Genomic DNA, 22,305 nt, shown 5'->3' on the forward strand with positions numbered 1-22,305 from the left:
GCGCTTTCCACAACTGTTTCTTAACAAAAAGACTCATTGTCAGAACTTCAATCTGTGTCACTAGATTGTTAGATTTTGTTTTAATGGTATTTTTACTGTCTGAAAATCCCTCCTGACTAGAAACACACTCATATTTGTGGAAATAGGATTTCAAGTCCAACAGCTACCTATTTGTATCTCAGCGCATTGCTGCTGGTGACAACTGAATTTCCTCCAGGGATAAGGTACTTTTCTCTCCTTGTGATGTATGATTGCTGTTTGATTAAAGCCTGAAAACTGTTTGTGTAGAGTTTTGTTGACTTTTTTGTCAATTATTATGCTGTGCAGAAGTTGGTAGTGCAACAGTGGCTCCGTGATTCTGCAGCGCAGAGCCACTGTTCATGGGGTTAATAGTTTTGCTGACATCTAGGAATGTCAATTGGAGACGTAATCCCTAATCCTTTCTCAATCTCTCCTGCTTTTTCTCCCCCAAGAGAATGATGAAGAGTTTTGGCAGAGCTCAGCCATAAGAGATAACTTTGTTTGTCTCGATGCCTGTAAACATACATTTGTCTGATCTCTTCTTAAAAGCAGCGTTCACACACATTTGGGTGTTTTTCTCCAGCACAGCAAGTCCACATGTCCCCATGGCAGCTAAACCCTCATGATTGACTATTTAAATTGTTCTCATTGTTTCAGTTCCAGTTAAGGGGACAAAAGAAGGGTAGCCAGAGAATGGACGGTTTGTAATTATGTCCCCCCCCCACCCCCCCAACCCAAGAGCCCTGTTAAAAATGACAATCCTAATAGACTCTTTCAGACCTAATTATGATTTGTCTGCAGTTGCAATGAGGTGGATGAAAAGCTGGTGTAATTGGGGGATTGGGCTCAAGGCCTCGTGGAGATCCTGAAGAACGACTGAGTTGTGTGTTTTCATTGTGTGTGTGTGTGTGTGTGTATGTGTAACCATATTTGAGTGTGTATTTTTTTTAAGAGCGGATTGATTCTGGGTCCCTGGATCAGAGATGAGGGCTGTAAATATGGTATGGGCTCCACAATTATTGCTGCCACTCAAGTAGTCTGAATGCCAGTGGTCAGTACTGGACCACTAGATCGGTTTGGCCGGCTCCCTCTGTGTGTTTCTTTGTTTTTCTTCTCTCCCTTCACTTAGAAGCTAAGACAGTCTTATTTTGGTGATCTTGATAATATTAGGTGATGCAGTTGTGTTGTTGTCACATCTGTTGCCATCTGTTGTCTACTATTGTTTTTCTCTACAGCATTAAAAAATCTGTTTTCTTTCAGCATCTTCTATTTCCTGTATCGCTTTCACAGTCAGTTGTTTTTCCCAACTTCACCCTGTTAAATTGTTTCCCTAAATGATAGAAGTACTTAAAAGGTACACTCACACTTCCTCTACATTGTTTGGACATTTTTACTTGTTCACATCCACCTCCCTGCACCCCCAAACAAATGTGCACGCGCGCACACACACCTCCCTTCGTTTCTGCCTCCGGGTGCCCCTGTGGTCTGTTTGCCATTGGCCCGATGACCCTTGTTCAGGGCAGTAAATTACAGCCATTTAGCTAATGAAGCGAGTCATTAGAAGTTGATTGGGCCAATGTGTGTGCTGCCTCGGTATGTTTGTTTGGTCTGAGAGAGGAGCGTTTGCTCTGTCGCCAAGATAAACGAGGTGTCTGTTCTGTGTGTTTGGCCGTGTGTGCGAGTCTTTGGTTCCATTTGTGTTTGCATCTGTTGGTTTGTATGTGTGCTGCGGTCATCCAGCTCTTGATGCCTGATCCACTGGTTTAAAGCCAGAAAACTGGACTTTGCTATAAACTGGTACTGCTATGTGGGTTTAACCACTTAAAATTGTCCTGAATTCTATTTCTATATGCCAGGAAACCTCGACATAAATAAACAATGGTGTTGTCAGAGAGTCTTGCTTAACCCTTAGGAGTCGACGCCCACACCGGTGCGGGTTAGGGTTATGATTAACCCTAACTTAACCCTAACCCTCAGACCACTAAGGGTTAACCGGATGCAGTGTGAGAATTAATCCCTATAGAGAATCAGCCCCCACCATGTGAGTTATTCTGGATTATGTAAAAGCCATATTTTACTATTTCTGAATCGTTTTTGCCCTATAGACCTCCTTTAGAAGCTAAAGAGTGCAGGTAACACTCAATTATTATCTGCTCAGGGAATCTGCTGCCACTACAGATTTTTTTTCCCCCTCTCTCCACCTCTCGGAGTAGATAATTAGAAACTGGCAGATCTGCAGTGTGCAAAGTGTGACCCAAAGCCCAACAAGATTTATTACTACCAGGCTTTACTTTTTAGTGTTTAGAGAGGTTTGATATGAGTATGATATTTAAACCAAGCCTGCAATAAATGTAAAATGATATGTGGCAACCACAGGTTCCCCACAGCTGGCCAATAATAGTTGTTAGTGCACTTTACTTTGAAAATTAATCTTTATTCAGAGATGTAGCACAGTATGTAAAGAAAAGAAAGTAGCAATACAGATTTTTTGCGATTAACATTTAAAAAGGTTGTGTTATATTGATGTTTATAGGGAAAATAGAGGGATTTTATTTTAGTTTTTTGCACCAGTGTTCTTTTTAGGACTTTTAGGCCAAGTTTGTTGCTGCAGATGATTTTGTGTCTTATTGTACAGATATTGATTACACAAGGTTTTTAACTTGTTATTCAGCCCATAGCAGCTTCAGTGCAGGGTTACAGTTTCCTTACTGATGAGCTTGTAAATGAATGCATTCTCTTCACTGTACCACTTGAGATCTTGAAAATTACATATGGAATGTTGCTGCAAAGTTTGGGCTTCTTCTAATATTTGTATGACATATCCTGTGTCTAAGTCTGTTATAAAATGGAATTATTTGGTGTCCCATACTGTCATCTCTGTATTTTAATTAGGCCACTTATTGAACATATACAATTTAAGATAAGTATTCTGCACCCTCTAAAACAAGCACACTGATTACATAATTGGCTCAGGAAACTCTTAATTTACTGTGTAATTTTAAGCACTCCCTATAGCTTAATGCAGGCTAGTTGAATTCAGCCTATTTTTCAGAGGATAAACATTATTTTAATTGACACATAATCACACATTGCTTCACATTAATGCCTTTTAGAAACTGTGGCCCCTAAAAGGGTAATAAACCCACAGTAGTTGCTCATGTTATGCAATCGATTAAGTTGTAAACAATTCAACTTCATAAAGTCTAGTGTTTCCTGCTCATAAACAGACAGATTTAATCAAAGCTCTATAGATGTTGATAACCACAGATTCCTGTTAACTACAAACCAACAATCCCAAACAGAAACATAGAATTGCAAAGACTGTTATACAAACTGAAGATGTTATATTTTGCTCACTGTGCCCACCTTTTTTGTAGTCGCTCACATGCACAAGCCTTTATTTCAATGAAGGATGTATTTCCTCCAGTTGCTGTTGCCATTAATCTGTGTGAAGTTTATAAGGAAGACTCCTGTTTGCAGACCTCTTTTGCCTTTATACAGATCGTGCAGAGGTAGCTTCTCAGTGTAATAAGGATCTACTTTTTCCAGCTGTTTCCATACTGATTTACGAGTGCAGCATTATGAGATTTAATAACATAGCTTTGGGCTTTATGACCTTTTTATGAGTGTGAGTGTGTGTCTACATTCAGTTCACTGAGGTAACATTATAGGCTATCCACTGCCAAACACTATTTACCTCCTTGCAGTGTGCACTGAACTTGATTTCTCAGAGATGACAATGAAAGTGATCGAGTGTGACAGAAAAAGGAAAGAGAGACTACGTCAGTTTTCTGCTCCAGTAGGAGGAGAGATTGACAATAATCCTGTTCAGAAGAGTGAAAGTGACAGATTTGGGATTAGCTCAGAAGAGTGCAAGAGAGATTGTTTGGTCTCTAAAGAAACTCTTTTACGAAGTAATATATTTGAGCATATGTAGATATTATGTCTCAATAAAACTGTCAACATCAAGTGTGTGTGGAAAGACAGCTTTCTGTTCAGTGCTCTGACTAAAGTACTAGTCATCTGAATTTGTTGCATTTGATGACATCCCATCCACGTTTTACAAAACATTGCAGCAAGGAGTCTGAAACAAAGATAAAAGTCAGATGATAAATGATGAATGTATAGATGCACCTCATCAATTTAATATAGGAGATTTGGAGAAGTAAAACTGCGTCTATCTATGGCTTCACACACCAGTCTGAAATTGAGCTGTGCTTGTTCTTTATTTAATTCTGCATTTTAGCGTGTGAGGGTAACAATGGTGCTGCTATGTTCAGAGCAGTTTACACAGCATCAATAGGCCACCAGCTGAGATAATAACAGATGAAAAACAGCAGCACAATCACCATTATTCACAAACCCTTGGGCAACTTCTATTTTTACATTAATATTTCACCACTTACCTATTGATGTTGAGTCATCTGTAATGTCTAAGATTAGAATAGAAAGTAGACATTTTTCAGGGACAGCTGGGGTTTTTTAAAAAACGATATTGTGTTCAAATGAGATATTTTCATGGATATACTTAAAGCAAGGATATGTTTTTAACAGCTTGTCATTTTCCTCCTCCCCCAATTTTTACTTTCACTCCCTCCTCACTCCGACTTGGGTCTTTATTATTCACTTCCCTCTCTGTTCCTCTTTCTCCTCCTTTCCTCAACCTCTCTGCACGCAGGTTCATCGGCGCTGCCCAGCAACATGGCCTACTTTGGAAGCTCCCAGGAGGAGGAGGACCTGGAGGAGGAGGACGAGGAGGAGGAGGAGGAGGAGGTGAGGAATGGAGGTGGCGCCCACTCTCACGGTGCAGGAAGCAGCAGCCAAGCATCGACCTCCTCCTCCTGCCACTCAACGCCCCGTAAGGGCAAGCTCCCAGCCAGGCAGCCGCTCAATGGGCATGGTAAGGACAGGACACAAGCTTGGAGCAGAACATGCCACATTTTTATTACTGACACACTTCTCTTGTTTTCACACAATGGACAAGGGAATGCTTTCAATTGCCCTAATGCACCACAGAGATACTGCCTCTGTCTACTGTCTGAGCAGAGGGTGATGAGAAACAGGAGGCAAATGAGGAGCAGGAGTGCCACATGTACTGTAGATGATGAAAGTCAAGGAAATGGAGAGAAAACCGGTGTTCTCTGAAGGACAAAAATGTATAAAAAGAGAGGAGACGTATGGGGGGAAAAAAAGAGTTAAAAATCATAGAGGGAGTGGTGGGACAGGAGAGAAGTGTACCTGTGCTTATCGGTGTGTGTGGTTATGTGTTTGTGGGTGTATCCCTGTTTCTATACGCACGTGAGCAATTTCCTAGTTTTGTACTCTTGTTTTCCACTGCAGAGACGGGGTAAGTCACATGGGACAGCAGAGCAGTGCATCAACTCTTTCCACCCCAATTAACACTTAGCATGCTAAGCCCTAACAAGGTGTTTACACACGCACTGCAACAGCTGCCCAGGCCCTCAACGCGCGCACACGCACAACACACACACATGCATAGCAGACACACACAAACACACATGCGCACAGCACACACATAAGCAATGACAGCACACATACATCTCCCATGGCACATTCGGATGAATTCACATACACACAAAGCATTTTGGAAACGGCGAGCATGCAGTTGAACCTATGAGAACACACGTGCATACACACCCAAGTTTGTTCACTTTATCTAGAAAACCCTGAAAACAACATCCTGCTGAACAGGCGGATTTCTTTCACCAAAGCCAATTAGAGTATCAGGGCAAAATCAGTTTTATGTTGTGTTTTTGTGTGTGTGTGTGTGTGTGTGTGTTGGTAAGGCTGATTTTCCCTTGAAGGCCCTCCCTCTCTGACAGATATTAGAGCCAAAATGTTTCCCCATTAAACAAGGGCTGGATATAATAGTTCCTCCTTTCCTCCCTCCTCCCTGACGCACTCTCCCTCGTTTGTCTGTGGAGTGTCCACCACTAAGGTTCAAAAGGTGAATGCTTTGCTTAGCTTTTTCCTCTGTCATGCTCTCAAGAGGAATGTGGAGGAGGAAAAAGGAAAAAAGCAATGAGACTGGTGGTGAAAAACTGAAGAGGTCCATAGATTTGCTTGCAATAAACTTTTGGAGATCTGTCTTCGTATAGTTCAGTTGCAGTATCTACTCCACAACTTACAGTTACTTTCTCTCATTCTTAAAGCATCTGTACCTACAACAGAAACTGTACAGTTGCACATGTTCCTTAATAAGGAGCCCAAACAGTAGGATAATGAAACCTGTTTGAACAGATCCATGCTTGTTGTGTGCACGAGGACAGCTTATTCTTCCTTCTTATCTCATATGACACTGTTTGCAAAGCACCTTGGTGCCGTCACCGTGATATGCTAAATAAATAGATAAGGGAAAAAGGCAGACATGCTTTGTAGAGGACAATAGAGATGAAGGGTTAGAGACAACGAACACCAGTGTTTGTGGACATACTTAGGTGTGCACAAACAGTCAAGACCGGGTCAATGGCACAGAGTTGAGACACAGTCTCTGGTGTGCTGGATAGCAGGCACACAGAGAAACACACACCTTTGTAAAGGTTTTTGCTGTGCCAAGATTGCTAAGACTTTGCCGCTTGAGCTGCTCTTTAGCAGGAGGTTATATGGGCTCTTAGGAAGAAGGAAGGAAAGAGAGAGTAGAAATAGAAGTAGTGACATTTTTTTCTCTTCACAGGAAAGGCCCTACATCGTAGGCCATTCATCAGTGCTCTGTCTGTCCACTTGTGTCTTTCGGCCTTGTGCCATGTTGACATAGCTAAATTAAACAGCTTTTATTGGGCTGAGTTTATGCTTAGCTCGCTTCTCAAAATGTCAGGGTTTTTCTCATTTTTCATTGAGCCAGAGGCCCTGGAGACAAGCGGATGTTCACTTGTGATGTGGAGTGCATGAGAACATACATTGGAACACACGTGCACTTTTGTAGACACAGAATCCGTCCCTGCTGCTCATAGACGTACATGCAGGTTGTCTAACCACGCTGGCCTTGCTTTTCGAAGAGTAGTGTTTATGTTAGTTTATTGAATGCTTACAGTAAATGCTCTGTGTGCTTGTGCTCGCCTGTCGTTCTTTCCATGCAGCCTGCTGCCTGTTGATATTAAGGCGCTGTGAAACTTGAAATTGAGCCTCATAAAAGCTAAAGAGAGAGCTACTGAATGTGTATGTTAATTGCCTCGCTCCTGTTCAGGTCGCTTTGCATCATTTCCCTGCCTTGATATAGTCTGTGTCCATTTTGAACAGAGTCATTGACATGTTGAACAACGACGTTTTCATGCACACCTTAAATGATGCATATTTTACTGACTGGGGGCTAAATGTTTGCCAAAACCCTGTCATTCCAGTGTTTGTGCAGGCCTTTCCACTTGGTCGTTGTGGTTTGGTGCCTGCGGTTTTATAATCCATTCTACACCACAGGGGGCGTATTGAGACTCATGTCCACAAATAGCATTAACATAGGTAGACAGTAGTCTGAAAAAGCATGCCTCAATAAGGGTATTTATACGCCTCAGTATTTGATAGGAACTTTCCATGGTTAGTGAACCGTAAACCATTCATTTATTTAATAAGATTTTGCCTAATTTGTATAGTACATACATGTGTTTTCCTGTTGCCACTGCTCTCCTAGTGGAGCCTCTGGCCAACAATCAGTGCAGGGTTGTTAACTCCTTTTAGTCATTAAAAAATCTATGCTGTGAAGTGCACTGAAATATCTAAGCAGCGTTTTCTTGAAATTATCTGCTAAATGTAATTTAATATAAGTAGTGAAAAGCCTCTTAATGCTAACAATAAATCTGTTCTGTAATAACTGGGAATCAAAAATCTAAATGCTGTACTTGTTTCTATTCCCCTCCAGTGTTTAACAACCATGGCAAAGCAGGGACCAGGGAAAGTCCCAGACCCAAGGCTGGAGCTCACGGCAGGGATGCGCCTGCCCCACCACTGCCACCTCCTCCTCCTCCACCTCCACCCCTCCTCAGGGAGCGAAGTGAGCGGGCGGAGGCACGGGAGCACGTGAGGGAGCAGCAAGCCATGGCCAGCGGTCGAGGCTCAGCCAACGGGCTGCCACCGAGGAGAGCTGCTGAGGAGCTCCGCAAGCAGGTATTGTATGCTAGGAGTGCCAAGTATTGGGCTTTGAATAAGATGACAGAGCCATAACATGGTAAATATTACCCGGGAAAGGGAAAAGGAAAGGATGAAGGCATTTCTTTAGCTGTCCCTGAAGGGCTTGGAAAAAGTGACAGTAGCATTTGCACAAAGTGTTCTCCTATAGGAACATTTCTATGGCAGGTAAATGGTTTGCGTTAGGTGAGTTGTTACTGGAGGTACCATGGAAGGTTTTTTAAATAGGCTCGAGGTCGAGCATGCCTGTTTGGCTATTATACCCCTTTGAAACCCCCTGTCTCCTGTTTTTCATTTTCCTGTCTGGCACATCCTGTTTTTTTGTATTATCTTCCCCTCAATGATTTGACCTAACTACTCTTGTGCTTTTCTTATATCCCTTCTGCACTTTCTGTTTATTGTATCCTCCTTTGTCTTCTCCTCTCGTGTCTGGGAGAGTGATGATTGTGTTGTGGCCTGCCGCGACTGCAGCTATATTTAGTAGTGCTGGCTAGGGGCTGTGAAAGCCTGCTTCCCTCTCTAAGGCACTTTGCAGGTTTCAAGGAACCCCAAAAAGGCACGAAGAGAAGAGGGAGCCTTTAGTCAGAAGTCACGCTCTCTTATGATGGCCATTAGTTAATTAGAAGCTATAGTTTGCTAAGATTTCATCCTATAACTCCTGTTTTTTTGTTTACTTGCCCCTTTTCTCACCCGCCTTCTTCTTCTTCTACTTGTTAAATGCCAACTTCTGTCCAGTGTTGTGGTTTTTGTTGTTGCAGTAATGTGCTGCAGCTGATGCAGACTCAGGCATGTGTTTCAGGTTTTTAAAGTGGCTCGAATCGTCCAGCAATGAATCTCAATGAGAGTGACTGCCTGCCAAGACAAACTTTACTTACTTACTAACCTTTGTTCTACACCTCTTCCTTTCACTCTTTTTCAATTCCAGTGGCACACTGTGATATTTCTTTTCCACTGCTCTCTTTTCACCTTTCTCTCCCTATATCGCCATCTCTTTGTTGCACTCACTTTCTCTTCTCTTCATGCTCCACTGTCTCTCTCTGTCTGTTCCCATGTCAAACAGACGAATCTTGCCCTTGACAACATGGCTCCAATAATTTAGAAGGATTAGTGCTTTTTTCCCTTCGCTCTCCCTCCAATTACCATGAACACTATGTGTGTTAACCGTATGTGTTGAAGACGCACACACACACTTATACACATGACCAACTGTGAAAATACGGGCTAAGCCATATAAAAGGTTAAGTGATTATGTAGCCGTAAAATGAACTGGGGGTTGTGTGTAAAACCGAAGGGTAAAGGCATTATCATAATTCAATTCATCGTGATTCAGCTCTTCTAAATTTAATAGCAGCTTGTACCAACAAAATACATGCGCTTTTACTGGGCCTTTTTTAAATAAAACAATATGGTTCTATCCATTTTAATTAAATAAAAGAAGGCATGTCAGCAAAGCAGCACTATACTGGAGCAAGTGCAGGTTGGGTGTGCAGAGCCACAACAAAAAGCCGACTTTGCACCATTTAAAAAAAGACTCTGCACTTTATTGTTTGTCCACAGTCATCTTCGCTTAACCTTCCTCATGCTATTTGAACATCCATACATCCATGTGAAATACTGTAGATGGTGAAAAACACACAAAGAATTAAATGCTCATTGAGCATTAGATCATGTGTTTCTCTGCTGGTTTGCTATTGGTGTCAGGCTACAGTGACATTTCTGTGGCTATTTAAAAGTCAACTGGCCCAGGGCTGCATCACATCACACCATAAGAAGACAGTAGAGGGGAAAGAAGGTTTAAGTCGGATTTACGCCTTGCTGTCAAGGTGTTCCCATGGTCACTATGTAAATGACACTGGCATAGGAATTGATTTATTATCACACCTTGATTTAGCCATCACACCACTGTGTTAACACTAATGATACTTAAGTTGACTTTCATTCATGTTCCTGGTGACAGAAGACCGTTACGCTGGAAATGTTTGTACTAGATCACAAATATAAACTTTTGCTTGCATGTAATTTCTATGAGAATTAAATTAGAAAGAAGTTAAAGGTGAAACTTGATTAGTAGCCACAAAGTGCCTGTGTTGTCCAGATCAGTAATCATATTTTTTAGAGGGGTGCATGTCAGAAGCATTGATATCTCAAATAGACATACAGAGCTTAAAAAAAGTATAAATCAGGCCACAAAATGATCTAATAAAAATGCAGAATATCTATGCGAGTAATCACATTCTGCATGTACCTTTGCATGGGTTAAACTTTCTCTCTCTTCCTCTATCTTCTGGTTGGCTTTCACTCACTTCTGCATCCCCGACTCCCGCTTCTTCTCAGGGCTGGCTCCTGCAGATGTTGCCTGTTAAGAATCTTCCTGGCAGGCCTCAGCTGGGCTATAGCAACACATGATGTCATCTGCACCCTCCTCCCTCTCCCTCCCCTTTCTCCGCTTTCCCCGCTCACATGCAGACAAATTCCACTTTACAGCAGCCTCCTGCTGCCTGCCTGCATGTGCGTGTGTGTTTGCATGTGTTCTACCTTTAACTTCATTGTCTTTTGTTTTCTGTTTGATTTCCCTCCCTGTCAGTGACTGTTAGCGGTGTAGAACCTTTATATCCTTTTGGCATTTTACTTCTCTCTTTCTGGTTTTCTTTGTCTTCCTTTTTCTTTTTCCTTCCCAAGAGAAATGTCTCACCTAGTTCTTCCTGACTTCCCACTTTATTCTGCTGTTTATTTTCTCCTTTTATTGTCACTATCGTGTCTTCCTCCTTTTCCACCAAGCCAACAAATTAAAGGGATACAAGCGGAAGATTTTTGCTGAGCCACACACACACAGTGAGACTGTCTGCTGAGCCCTCCTGTGGCATGAAGTGGTCATGACAGTGTTTCATAAGGAGTTGATGCTTTGTCAGCAAACTGAGGTGGACAGATATAGTAACTGTCTGGACAGCTGCTGCTTTGGCACTTAGTGCTGATGCTGAAATAGCAACTAAGTAAATACACATTGAACCTTGTATTGATTTGGTAACAAAGCAATAAAAATTAGTCAGTTTGAACTTTGTGTATGTTAATCAATTCTTAATAAGTTAGGAGTGCACGTATTTAAGATGTGACACAAAATGTTCAAATATGTATCGAATTAAAACCCATTTCATTAACATTTTGTGTGCAGCCATCTTGTATCCACTCATCCCTCTCCAATTCATCCCTTTCCTCGTGTCACTTGTGTCACCGTTTGTTTTTCCATTGTAAAGAGTGTGTTTGTTGCGCGCGCGCGCGTGTGTGTGTGTGTGTGTGTGTGTGTGTGTGTGTGTGTGTGTGTGTGTGTGTGTGTGTGTGGTGGTGGTGGTGTGGGGGGGCTGATGGTGATTGACAAAGGCAGGGTTAGGTTTCATTCCCCCCGTTATCTTTTAATGGCCTGGTCTTTGTGTCGGGACCCCACCACCTGAGACGAACACAATATAACACATGTGCACGCACACATGCACATATATACCCACGCAAGTGTGACACAAGAGCTCTTCAAAGGCAAACCTGTAAATGGTCCGGGTGCCGCCTTCCTCCTGTGGCGCCCCGACTGTGATTGATAACTACATCTTTTTCTCCCTCTTTTCTTCCTATGTTCATCCATTTTGTAGTAGAACTATTCTAGACAGATGGCAGCAAAACATGATTATGGATTTTTGTTATTCGAATCAGGGCTCTGCTTTTGTTGGATTTTAAAATACATTGTAACTAATTACAGCTAGACAAACATACCCCTTTATTCTAAGGTTGCCAAAAAACTTGATCTTCAGCTCAACCCGTTTTAGTTGACAGCAACCGAATACTGATGATTTCCTAACACTTGCAAATAAGCATATTCTAGCAACACTAAACTGTTCCATGAACAAGTTGAGATGAGGAAGGAGAGACAGATGGATATTGGCAGTGTATGGAGGAGAAGGACAGAAAAAAGTATAGGGCTATACTATAAGCAGGGAAAATTCAAACTGTAAGACCAGGAAAAATTGAAAGATGGACATTAAATGCAGAAAGAGGGTCAACGTGTTTCTTTTTACAGCTGTAGACTGTGAACCAGCCGCGGAACAAGACACCACAGTACCAAACCTCGAGTTTACAGCTGGGGGCCTTGCTGCCTTTTTCTTTCTCTCACATGCACACACATAATGCAGGACCTTTATTCATAGCATCTGAATTATAGCGTTTAAGGAAACAAATAAAACGCTGTTTTTATGTGCTTGGAATATATTCCATCCCAATGACCCCACCTCCTACCTCACATTCTCTAGCCATCTGCTAGCAGAATCCATGGAGCCATTCCTTCCTTCTCTCTCATGTCTACCATTTCTTTTTTTCCCCTACTCATTCTAAAGTGTTGTTTACCTCGGGATGTAGTGGTTTTGGTTTTGGTTAGCATATATCCTTTTCTAAATCTCTGCCTTTTTGTTGACAGCAGTTTGTGCTGCAGTTTACAAGAGTAAACTTTATTTGAAAGGAGAGTCATCTGAACAGTTGATTGATTCTCTAATGAATAGCATAGGTTTCTGCAAATACTTTTGCTCTGATCGGTCAAATGTTTTACTGCAGAACTAGTGTCTAGTGTTTGGCCTGTTCATTGTGAAGTTTGGGTGTGCTCATGCTTCTACATGTGTATTGTACTTTCTTATTTAAAAACATTGTGTGTGGGTATTTTGGGAATAATCATATTGGCTTTGTAAGAAATACTTCTATTACATCATATGCCGGAATCATCTCTGCATTGTGATAAAATTCTTTGTTCTCTCTCCCACTCTTTCCGTGGGTCCTAGGTCTCTAAGGTGAATGGACTGACGCGGGCAGGCTCGGCACAAACTGTTGGTGGTGCCAAAAAGAGCCGTGACTTTAGACCGCCGTCCAAAACTGTGAAGAAGTACACAGCCACCGTGTCCAAGGGCCACGTCACCTACACCAAAGCCAAACAGAGAGAAATGGGCAAGAAAACCAAACTCAGCAGCAGCAACAAACACAACAGCGCCGCCTCGGCACCATCGTCAGCGAACAATCACAATCAGCACAGCCAGCCAGCAGCCAGCAATGGGCTGGCAAACTCAGGAAAAGCAGCGGCACCAGCCCACCACAGCAATGCAAAAACCCGCAAACAGGTGCTACTATCCAATGGGCTGCACAATGTGACTGCCGGCGCCCGCCTCAATGGCAGGCTAAATGGGCAGCGGCACAACACCCTGGTCAAGGTCGATGCGCAGAAACAGTGCCAGCAAGGCCAGGGTGAGTGCCCAGGTCGAGAAGGACTGCGTAACTCCAAACGGCGTCTGGAAGTGGTGCTCAACTCAGTAGGGACAGGACTTGTTGAGCAGAGAGCCAAAACCACTGGCACTGAGGCAAAGAAGGCGAAGCTTCAACCCACACCTCTGGAGACAAGGAGCAGCAGCAAGAAGGGGGCCAATCAAGAGAAAGCTGCCACGCAAATCACCACTCCAATTTCTAATGGACATGAATCAGAAACACCCCCTTCTCCCACACAAACCCCACCTGTTACCCCACTTCCACCTTCTACACCTCCTCCTCAACAAACCCAACCTCCTTCTACACCAGCAGCCAATACAGAGCCGGTGAACCAGCGACCCAAGCGGGCATCGGCTGGCAAGCTGATGTTGATACGACAAGCACAGCAGCAGCAGAGCAGGTCTCATGGTCGGAGCTCCTCCTCTTCCTCCCTGTCATCAGGCCAGAATCACCCACAGAACCCTAGTCGGGCCAGCACTACCTCAGACCCCCAACAAACCTCTGTGTACTCTTCCTCTGCCACCTCCTCCCTGCTTAATTACACCAATAGCCCCGGACAGCTCAAAACAGCAGCGTCGCGGCCTGCTGACCGTGACAAAGAGTGGGAGCGTGAGAAGGAATTGACGCGTCAGAAGGAACGTGAGCAGGAGAAGGAGTGGGAGCGCCAGCGGAGCAGGCCAGAGGGCTGGGCAGCCTTGGGGGAAGTTCCTGTCTTCCGGCCAGTGCCGCGGGAGTTCCAGGACCCTCTGGTGTACTTGGATGCGGTGAAGGAACAGGCCGAGGCAGCTGGCATGTGCCGTGTGGTCCCGCCTCCAGACTGGCGGCCAGAGTGCAAGTTGAACGAGGAGATGCGCTTTGTTACGCAGGCGCAGAGGGTCCACATGCTGGGACGGCGCTGGGGCCCCAATGTGCAGCGGCTGGCCTGCATCCGCAAGCACCTCAAATCTCAGGGCATTACCATGGAGGAGCCACCTGTCATTGGTAAGTTGCCCTAACAGATAGTCAAGGTGACCGAGCTATGCTATTATACCCAGATGGAACAATCGAAACTGAAACCTGAAACCTGAATCTCTCTGCACTTGCGGATGTGTGAATATAGCTGATAAACTACATAGAATTACATCAGAAAAAGATCTATATATCAAAAAACTGTTGCTTCTCAGAATCAGAGTTTTTAATTGAGTAATATAAAGTCCTGATAAAAGCAGCCAGTGTCACAAATCTTGGTATTAAAATTGGCATCAATGGTGCTATGAAAGCTTCAGTGGCCTTCCACCCCATTTCATCTCCCTTATAGATGATATTAACAATGTGGAACTACTCGGTGAGGGGCCTGACAGGCCACGATAACAATATTTCCCCCAGATTGCCCTGTCACCTTTTATTTCTTATAATGACATCAGAAATGTTTGAGCACTTAAACAGACCCAGTTCAGACAGAAACTGTTAGTCTTCTGTATGTACTGTACTCATGCATACAGATGCATTTTTTTTAGTTTTTCATTAGGTGATGTTGTTCATCCACTGTGCTTGCAGCTTCTGTATACAGCTGTACACAGATTAGCACAGTGTGACTGCAGTTATGCGACTGTTAGCCAGACAGATCTGGCAGCTGGTGGCTCAGTGGAGTGGCTTCAGCCAGCCAGGATACTCTGGTTCCAAATGACTTCCTTTACTGTGCCCAGCAGATCAGTTCTGCATTAACAGTAATTTGTGTCTGTTTGGCACAGTTATGGTTCAAATTATTTTGAAAAGTGATAGCTCAGTTGGTCAAATAAAATGAACTGGGCTGGAGGAAATGCTATGTTTAGCCAAAGGAGCAGATGCTCCAAAGTGACTTGATATATTTTCGGCTTTCTTTTTTAACCTCCGTTTAAACGATCGAAACCAGGCAACATCTTTATTTACTCGTTCTGTGAATTAACCTCCTCTCTGTCCTTCTGCTCCACACAGGTGGCTGTGAAGTGGACCTGGCACGTTTTTTCCAGCTCATCAATGACATGGGCGGCATGCAGCAGGTGATGGACCTGAAGAAGTGGACCAAGCTGGCCGACCTTTTGCGCATCCCCAAGTCAGCACAGGACCGGTTGGCCAAGCTGCAGGAGGCTTACCTCCAGTACATTCTCTCCTATGACTCGCTCAGCACCGAGGAGCGCCTCCGATTACAGGCCGAGGTTCTGCAGGAGAAAAAGAACATGGAGTCACGCAGGGGCCCTCTGGAGGGTCTCTCGGACTCCTCTGCACCTAGCGCTATGGTCCTGCCTCGCTATGAGCCCAAGAACGGGCTAGTAGGTGCAATAGTGGGAGGGGCAACAGGCCACCACCGCACCAATGGAGTGTATCACCGTCTGAAGGAGCTGGAAGCTCAGGTCAAAGCGGGCCGGCGCCGGCTCTTCGCTCAGGAAAAACAAGGCAAAGAGGACAGGCAGCATGGAGAGGAGCAGGAGGAGGAGGAGGACAGGGGGGTTCTCAGTGACCAGCACAAATGTATTTACAAGGTGAGGATGAAGAAGACATTTCCTCTTTATACTATGCATAAATGAAGCATACAAACAAGGAGAATGTAAGTTTATCTTTTATTTGTTGTTCATTTGTCTTCTGTGCTGTGTTTACCACCATCTTTACATCACAGGAACTTGGAAATATCCGGGTATTTTGTTAGCATACAAGCTGTGGCATGCTTTAACATGCTTGTTGTCATTGCTTTCAAGTAGATTTCTAAAACCTCTTTATTACTTCAGATGTTTGCCATTTCACCACTATCTGAATCAAGAGTAAAGTCACACGAGGTATAAACATACAGTCACCACTATAATTGAGCGTTTTTATATCACTAAAAGAAAAAATATGGATCCAGTGTTTAGATGTAGCTAAACCGTGCTATAACTCTTTCATCACTCTGTGAGTGGGTGTCTCTTAATAGGTGGACGTTAACTGCAAAGATGTTGATGCCTGGTGAAAGCAAATGTAAAAGATGAGCAGGCCTTTTTAAATGCAGCAGTTCTTGTAAATGTGTCGTTTAATTTCTCTGTAAAGAGCTGCTTTTTTGGTGTAAGAGTGAAGGACAGCAGTTTTTCCAAACTGCTCATCATGTGGTTTAGGTAAATATTTCTGTGCAGCTGTATGTGTGGTAAGTTGGTCAGCAATCGTCTGTGTGTGTTTGTGTGTGTGTGTTTTTGCGTATGCACATGATGTAGATGTATTCCCACCTTCCCATCCTGCTGGCAGCTGTGTTGATTCTGGCTGGCTGAAATGTAGGTCAGAGAGAAGGCAGCCTCCAAACCAGGCCTTCCACTCACGACTGTGCCGCCCCCTTTAAATCCCCGCCTTCTCCTGTTCTCTCCACCCTTCAGCTCCTTTAATCCAACCTTCACCCCAGGGCTCCTCTCCTTCAGAACTCGCTCTTACTTCATTGCCCACATATCCACTCCTCTTGTCATCCCCCCGTTTCTCTCAAAGTTCACTTTCTCACGTGCCATCCTCTTGTCACAAATCCTTTACCAAACCCCTCATCCCCCTAGCCACAGGCATACATTTATATATTTTGAATTACACATGTAAAAATCTACAAAACAATAGGAAACATTAAGCTAGGCCATACACAGTTTGCACAAAAATGTGTTACTATTTGTGTGCATGGATTTGCTACATCATCTTAACGAGGTGAAGCAGTAATGCTTCTGTAATTAAGATAACTTTGTTTCTGTGTTGGCTCTCTCTCTAACATTTACTTTCACATTGCACAATACTCCACCCATTTCAAATCTGGATCCCATTTGATTTTTTTTCCTCCAGTTCCTTTAGTAACTAAATCCCTCTCCGTGTCCTCCCTCTGACTGTGATATTGTCAACAGACTGACCCAGTATAGTCCATAGACCTCTGAGGTAGAGAAGTACTATTTAGCTAAGTGACATGAATGGCTGTCACCAGTCTGACAGGACAGGCTACGTCTAAATATGACCCATCCCTTTTCTCCACAGCTCAGATTTGAATGCATTTTTTGCCAAGAGTGGCCCCCAGCCGGAGGTTATATTTCACGTTTTCTATCGAGAGAACAAAGTGCATGTCAAGGTTATAATTGGCTCTAATTATACTAGGAAAGGCTTGGATAAGTGCAGCTACTGCTTGGCTCAGAGTGACTTGTCAGGGCTTACTGGGTTACTGCATTATTTTAAAACTCTGTAGCTATTGGAATAAAATAAAAATTATACAGTGAGTCTGTTGTTAACATATTTTGGAGACCCAAGAACAAGGGGGAAAAAGAAGCCTTCACTGTTCGGATGAAGAATTGGCAAGGTCATCTTTCAGCAGGGCCTATACATCTCCAGGCCTGTAGCTAGAAGATTTATGGTAACCTTCAAAGCTTCTTTATAGCGGGGCTGTCAATGGGAGAGAGGGTCAAGTGCAGGAGACATGTGTCGGGGGAGCGGAGGCTTATGGAGACACATAAAGTTGATACATTTGTCTGTGCTCATACACGCATCCTTTTGACCATATAGCTCTCAATTTTACATTTTGAGTCATACGAATATGGGGTGGGAAGGATTTGTTTTGGGTCCCTCAGAGTTTACCCTGCTGTGACTCATCGTGTTTTATGTCTTTGTTGCAGGGTAAATCGGTGTCTTTGACTAACTTCTTCAGGATAGCCCGGAACACCATGACTATATGCTTTAACAAGGAACCAGGGGCTGCTGAGGTTGAGGTTCGCACACTAATGTTTTGACTATCAGCTTGTATTGTCTAAAATAGCTTCTTCTTGTGGCTTTACTTCCCATTTACCAATTATCATGTGACACATCTACATCTCGTGTTCGTTTCCACTGATCAGCTCTGTTTTGTTTTTTTCCTGCAGCAAGAGTACTGGAGGATTGTGGAGCAGAGAGACACTCATGTGGCGGTGCATTGTGGAAAGGTGGACACCAGTACACATGGCAGTGGTTTCCCCATAGGAAAGTCAGAGCCATTTTCAAAGTAAGTAGCCTGTAAACCTTACAAAACACCCACTCTAAAGCCTGGAGAGAACATTAAACCGGTGTTGCAGGACCGTTGTGTTGATGGCCTGTGGAATTAATCTCTGCTGGGGCACTCGGCCTGGGAGCTATGAAAGCACCACTGTCTATTCTTAAGGAAAATGACTCAAATGACCCCTTCTCTCCCTTTTCCCTCAGACATGGATGGAACCTCACTGTCCTTCCCAATAACTCTGGATCCATTTTGAGGCATCTGGGTGCTGTGCCTGGTAAGAAACCAGTAGCAGTTGAACAGTAAAAATTTTGCTAAAGTCATCTGTAGACAAAACTCCTATAAATGCATTTTAGGACTTTTTAAGCTGTATCTTAACCATCAATTATGTCTAATGGATAACCCATGCTCTTGTTTCTCCATCTCTAAAAACCCTTCATCTCCACAGGGGTGACTATTCCCTGGCTAAACATTGGCATGGTCTTTTCTACCTCATGCTGGTCTCGAGACCAAAACCGCCTTCCATATATTGATTACCTACACACTGGTGCTGATTGCATTTGGTAAGCATACCGTGGGCGAGATCGCACTGAAAACTCAATTTCTCGTGTATATACGTATGGGTGTGCTGTTCCTCCTACAGGTATTCTGTCCCTGATGAGGAGAAGGCTAAGCTGGACAAGGTGGTTCATACACTGCTTCAGGCCAATGGCACCCCAGGACTAGAAATGTTGGAGAAGAACATCATGGTAAGCACTTACTCTGCTATTTTCCTTTTTGTTGTAGGTGACAGAACAAATTTATTTATGTAATTATATTAAAATAAACTGCATTTTCATTTATTAAATACTTTTAGGAGCCACTTCATTACCCTAAACCTACTGTTACACAAATGCAACACTTTCTTTCTCTCCATCTCAACCCCCAGATCTCTCCAGAGGTGCTGTGCCGCGAGGGCATCAAGGTTTACCGTACAGTCCAGCGGAGCGGCCAGTTTGTGGTCTGCTTCCCCGGTGCCTTTGTCTCTAAAGTGTGCTGTGGCTACAGTGTGTCAGAGACGGTGTACTTTGCCACACCACACTGGATGGATTTGGGGTACCAGGCTGCAAAGGTCAGCATATAAATAAAGGAATATATGTACAGTATGTGTAGAATACAAAATGTGCAACAAGGGATGAAAATATCTACGAAATATAAATGTCTCTTTGGAATGAATATGCAGCTTTGATGTCGCAGCTGTTTTATTTTGCTTCTGCTTTGTTATTTCTCACAACACTGGCCTCCTGTGGACATTGGCAGTTAAAGGTCTGATTTATGAAGAGCTGATCTAAACTGAAATGGATAAATAGACTTAGAACTTGATTTTTCATCAGCCAGCATGTTAAAACAAGAGCAATCCCAGCTGTAAGTCTCCCCGGGGAGTGTACTTAGACTTTATTTATTTCTCTGTGCTCACAAGCAACCCTTTGAACCAATGGGCCTCATATCTGTAATAGAAGAAAATGTTCCTTTCTGTCATTATGGTAATGAAAGTATGTATACCTTCAGCAGTATCACTGTATTTATAGCTACAGGAAAAATTGCTCTCAAGGGTAATATGACATTCACACAGTGTATTGTATTGTGGTGCAATGCCTGAAACCTTTTCTTCCAAATTAACTTTTTTTTTTACTTAAGCAGAGGTGGTAACTAAGTACATTTACTCAATCATGGTACTTAAATAAATTTATTTGGTATTGTATTTTACAAGTATTTCCATTTTGGGCTACTTTCACTCCACTACATTTGTTTTACAGCTGTTTTCTTCTTTCAGATGAGTATTTCTAATACAAAATCTAATTAACAAATGAATTGGTTTGTATTATTATGGATTAACCACCTGTTAGTACATAAATTGGTTAAAAAGTTCCTAAATTACTATAATTTTTATTTTCCTTAATTTTCACCTTTTGAGAGTATGAATACATTTGGACGAGACGAGTACGTTTGATTTTTCTTTTACTGGGGTACTTGTTACTTTTGTACTTTAGGTAAATTATAGAGCGTGTACTTCAGCATTTGTACCTCAACTTAAGTAAACCATTTGAAGAGGTACTTCTATTTGTAGTGGAGTATTTTTGTTGGTGTTTTTTTTTTTGTAAATACTTTTACTTGTACTTATTTTGTGTACTTCTACCACCTCTGTACCTGAGAATTAAAAACAGACAAAAAGAGATATTGATTGATTGAAATGAAGTAAACCTAGACTAGTTTACAGTCTCTGGTTAGACTGTTTATTTTTATACATTAACCCTGTTGGAGCAGCTCAGGTTTACTCTTATTTCACTTTCCTAAATATATCTGCATTTGTATGTTTGTAAATCTCTTACACATGGAGACAAAGCTAATTAATAAATCACTTTTGTTGGGGGAAAAAGCTGTTTTGAGTTTTATTTATTTATTTTAGAAAAAGACATAAAAATACAGCAAAATAGCCTGTTAATAATTTAAGTCATAAAACTTTATACTTTTGCACAGGACCTGAAATTTCGCCGTATAGCCAAACCTTTCTCCATGGAGAAGCTACTGTACCAGATTGCTACAGCCGAGTCCAAGAGGGACAATGGCCTTCTCCTCACCACCATCTCCACCCTACTCAAAGACCTCAGGTATGGAACAATGTGTGCACACACGAACACACACACACTATATTTCTATACTATTATTATAAACTTTATAATTTAATCTGCAAAAACATGTTCAGATGCAGCATTGTCATCCCACATGAATTCATTGAAATGTTGAAATTTAAATCATGTATAAGTTGTCTATTCATGTTTTACATTTAGAACGTATTCCCAGCAATTAGCTTTGTCCACATTTTATGTTACACCTTTTATTCCTAAATGGATCGAATTCATTATTTTCCTCAAAGTTGTACAAACAATACCCCATAATGACAATGTGAAAGTAGTTATTTTGCAATCTTGGCAAGTTTATTAAAAACAAAAAGGAAGAAAACAATTTACATGTACATAAGTATTCATGGTTTTTGCCATGACACTCAAAATTGAGTTGTGGTGCCTCTTGTTTCCACTGATCATCCTTGAGATGTTTCTACAACTTGATTGGACCTGATTTGGAAAAGCATACACCTGTCTATATGAGGTCCCACAGTTAACAGTGCATGTCAGAGCACAAACCAAGCCACGAAGTCCTAGGAATTATCGGTAGAGCTCCGAGACAGGATTGTATCGAGAAACAGATCTGGGAAAGGGTACAGAAAGATGTCTTCAGCATTGAAGGTAACAATGAGCACAGTGGCCTCCATCATCTGTAAATGAATGAAGTTTGGAACCACCAGGACTCGTCCTAGAGCGGGCAGGCCGGCCTAACTGAGCGATCGAGAGAGAAAGGCCTTAGTCAGGGAGGTGTGAAAGAAACCGATGGTCACTCTTTCCAGCATTTCTCTGTGGAGAGAGGAAAACCTTCCAGAAGAACAACCATCTCTGCAGCACTCCACCAATCAGGCCTGTGTTTTTGAGTGCCCACACTGAAACCACTCCTCAGTAAAAGACCCCTGGCCTGAATGCCAGGTGTCATGTCTGTAGGAGTGGTTTGGGGTGGGATCTGAGCACAGGAAGTGGGAGACTAGTCAGGATCGAGGAAAAGTTGAATGCAGCAATGTACAGAGACAAAGGAGCGGCTACAGGACAACTCTGTGAATGTCTTTGAGAGGCCTATCCAGAGCCCAGACTTGACCCTGATTGAACATGTCTGTACTGATGCTCCCCATCCAACCTGATGGAGCTCGAAAGGTACTGCAAAAAAGAACGAGAGAAACTGCCCAAAAGTAGTTGTGCCGAGCTTGTAGCATCTTAGTCAAAAAGATTTGAGGTAAAGGTGCTTCTGCAAAGTATTAG

General features: G+C 42.8%; 1 protein-coding gene across 1 annotated transcript in view; it reads left to right on the forward strand.

The window, feature by feature from the left end:
- The window catches only part of jarid2b (jumonji and AT-rich interaction domain containing 2b), a 96,688-nt gene that overhangs the window by 73,021 nt on the left and 1,362 nt on the right, over positions 1-22,305 (forward strand). Inside the window, 11 exon segments of the mRNA XM_067500127.1 lie at positions 4,700-4,921; positions 7,892-8,136; positions 12,966-14,421; positions 15,394-15,938; positions 18,051-18,143; positions 18,294-18,412; positions 18,610-18,680; positions 18,852-18,966; positions 19,047-19,152; positions 19,332-19,514; positions 20,921-21,051. Of these exon segments, the coding sequence (XP_067356228.1) occupies positions 4,700-4,921; positions 7,892-8,136; positions 12,966-14,421; positions 15,394-15,938; positions 18,051-18,143; positions 18,294-18,412; positions 18,610-18,680; positions 18,852-18,966; positions 19,047-19,152; positions 19,332-19,514; positions 20,921-21,051 (3,286 nt within the window).

Source organism: Channa argus, chromosome 1, assembly GCF_033026475.1.
Source record: "Channa argus isolate prfri chromosome 1, Channa argus male v1.0, whole genome shotgun sequence".
Taxonomy (NCBI): domain Eukaryota; kingdom Metazoa; phylum Chordata; class Actinopteri; order Anabantiformes; family Channidae; genus Channa; species Channa argus.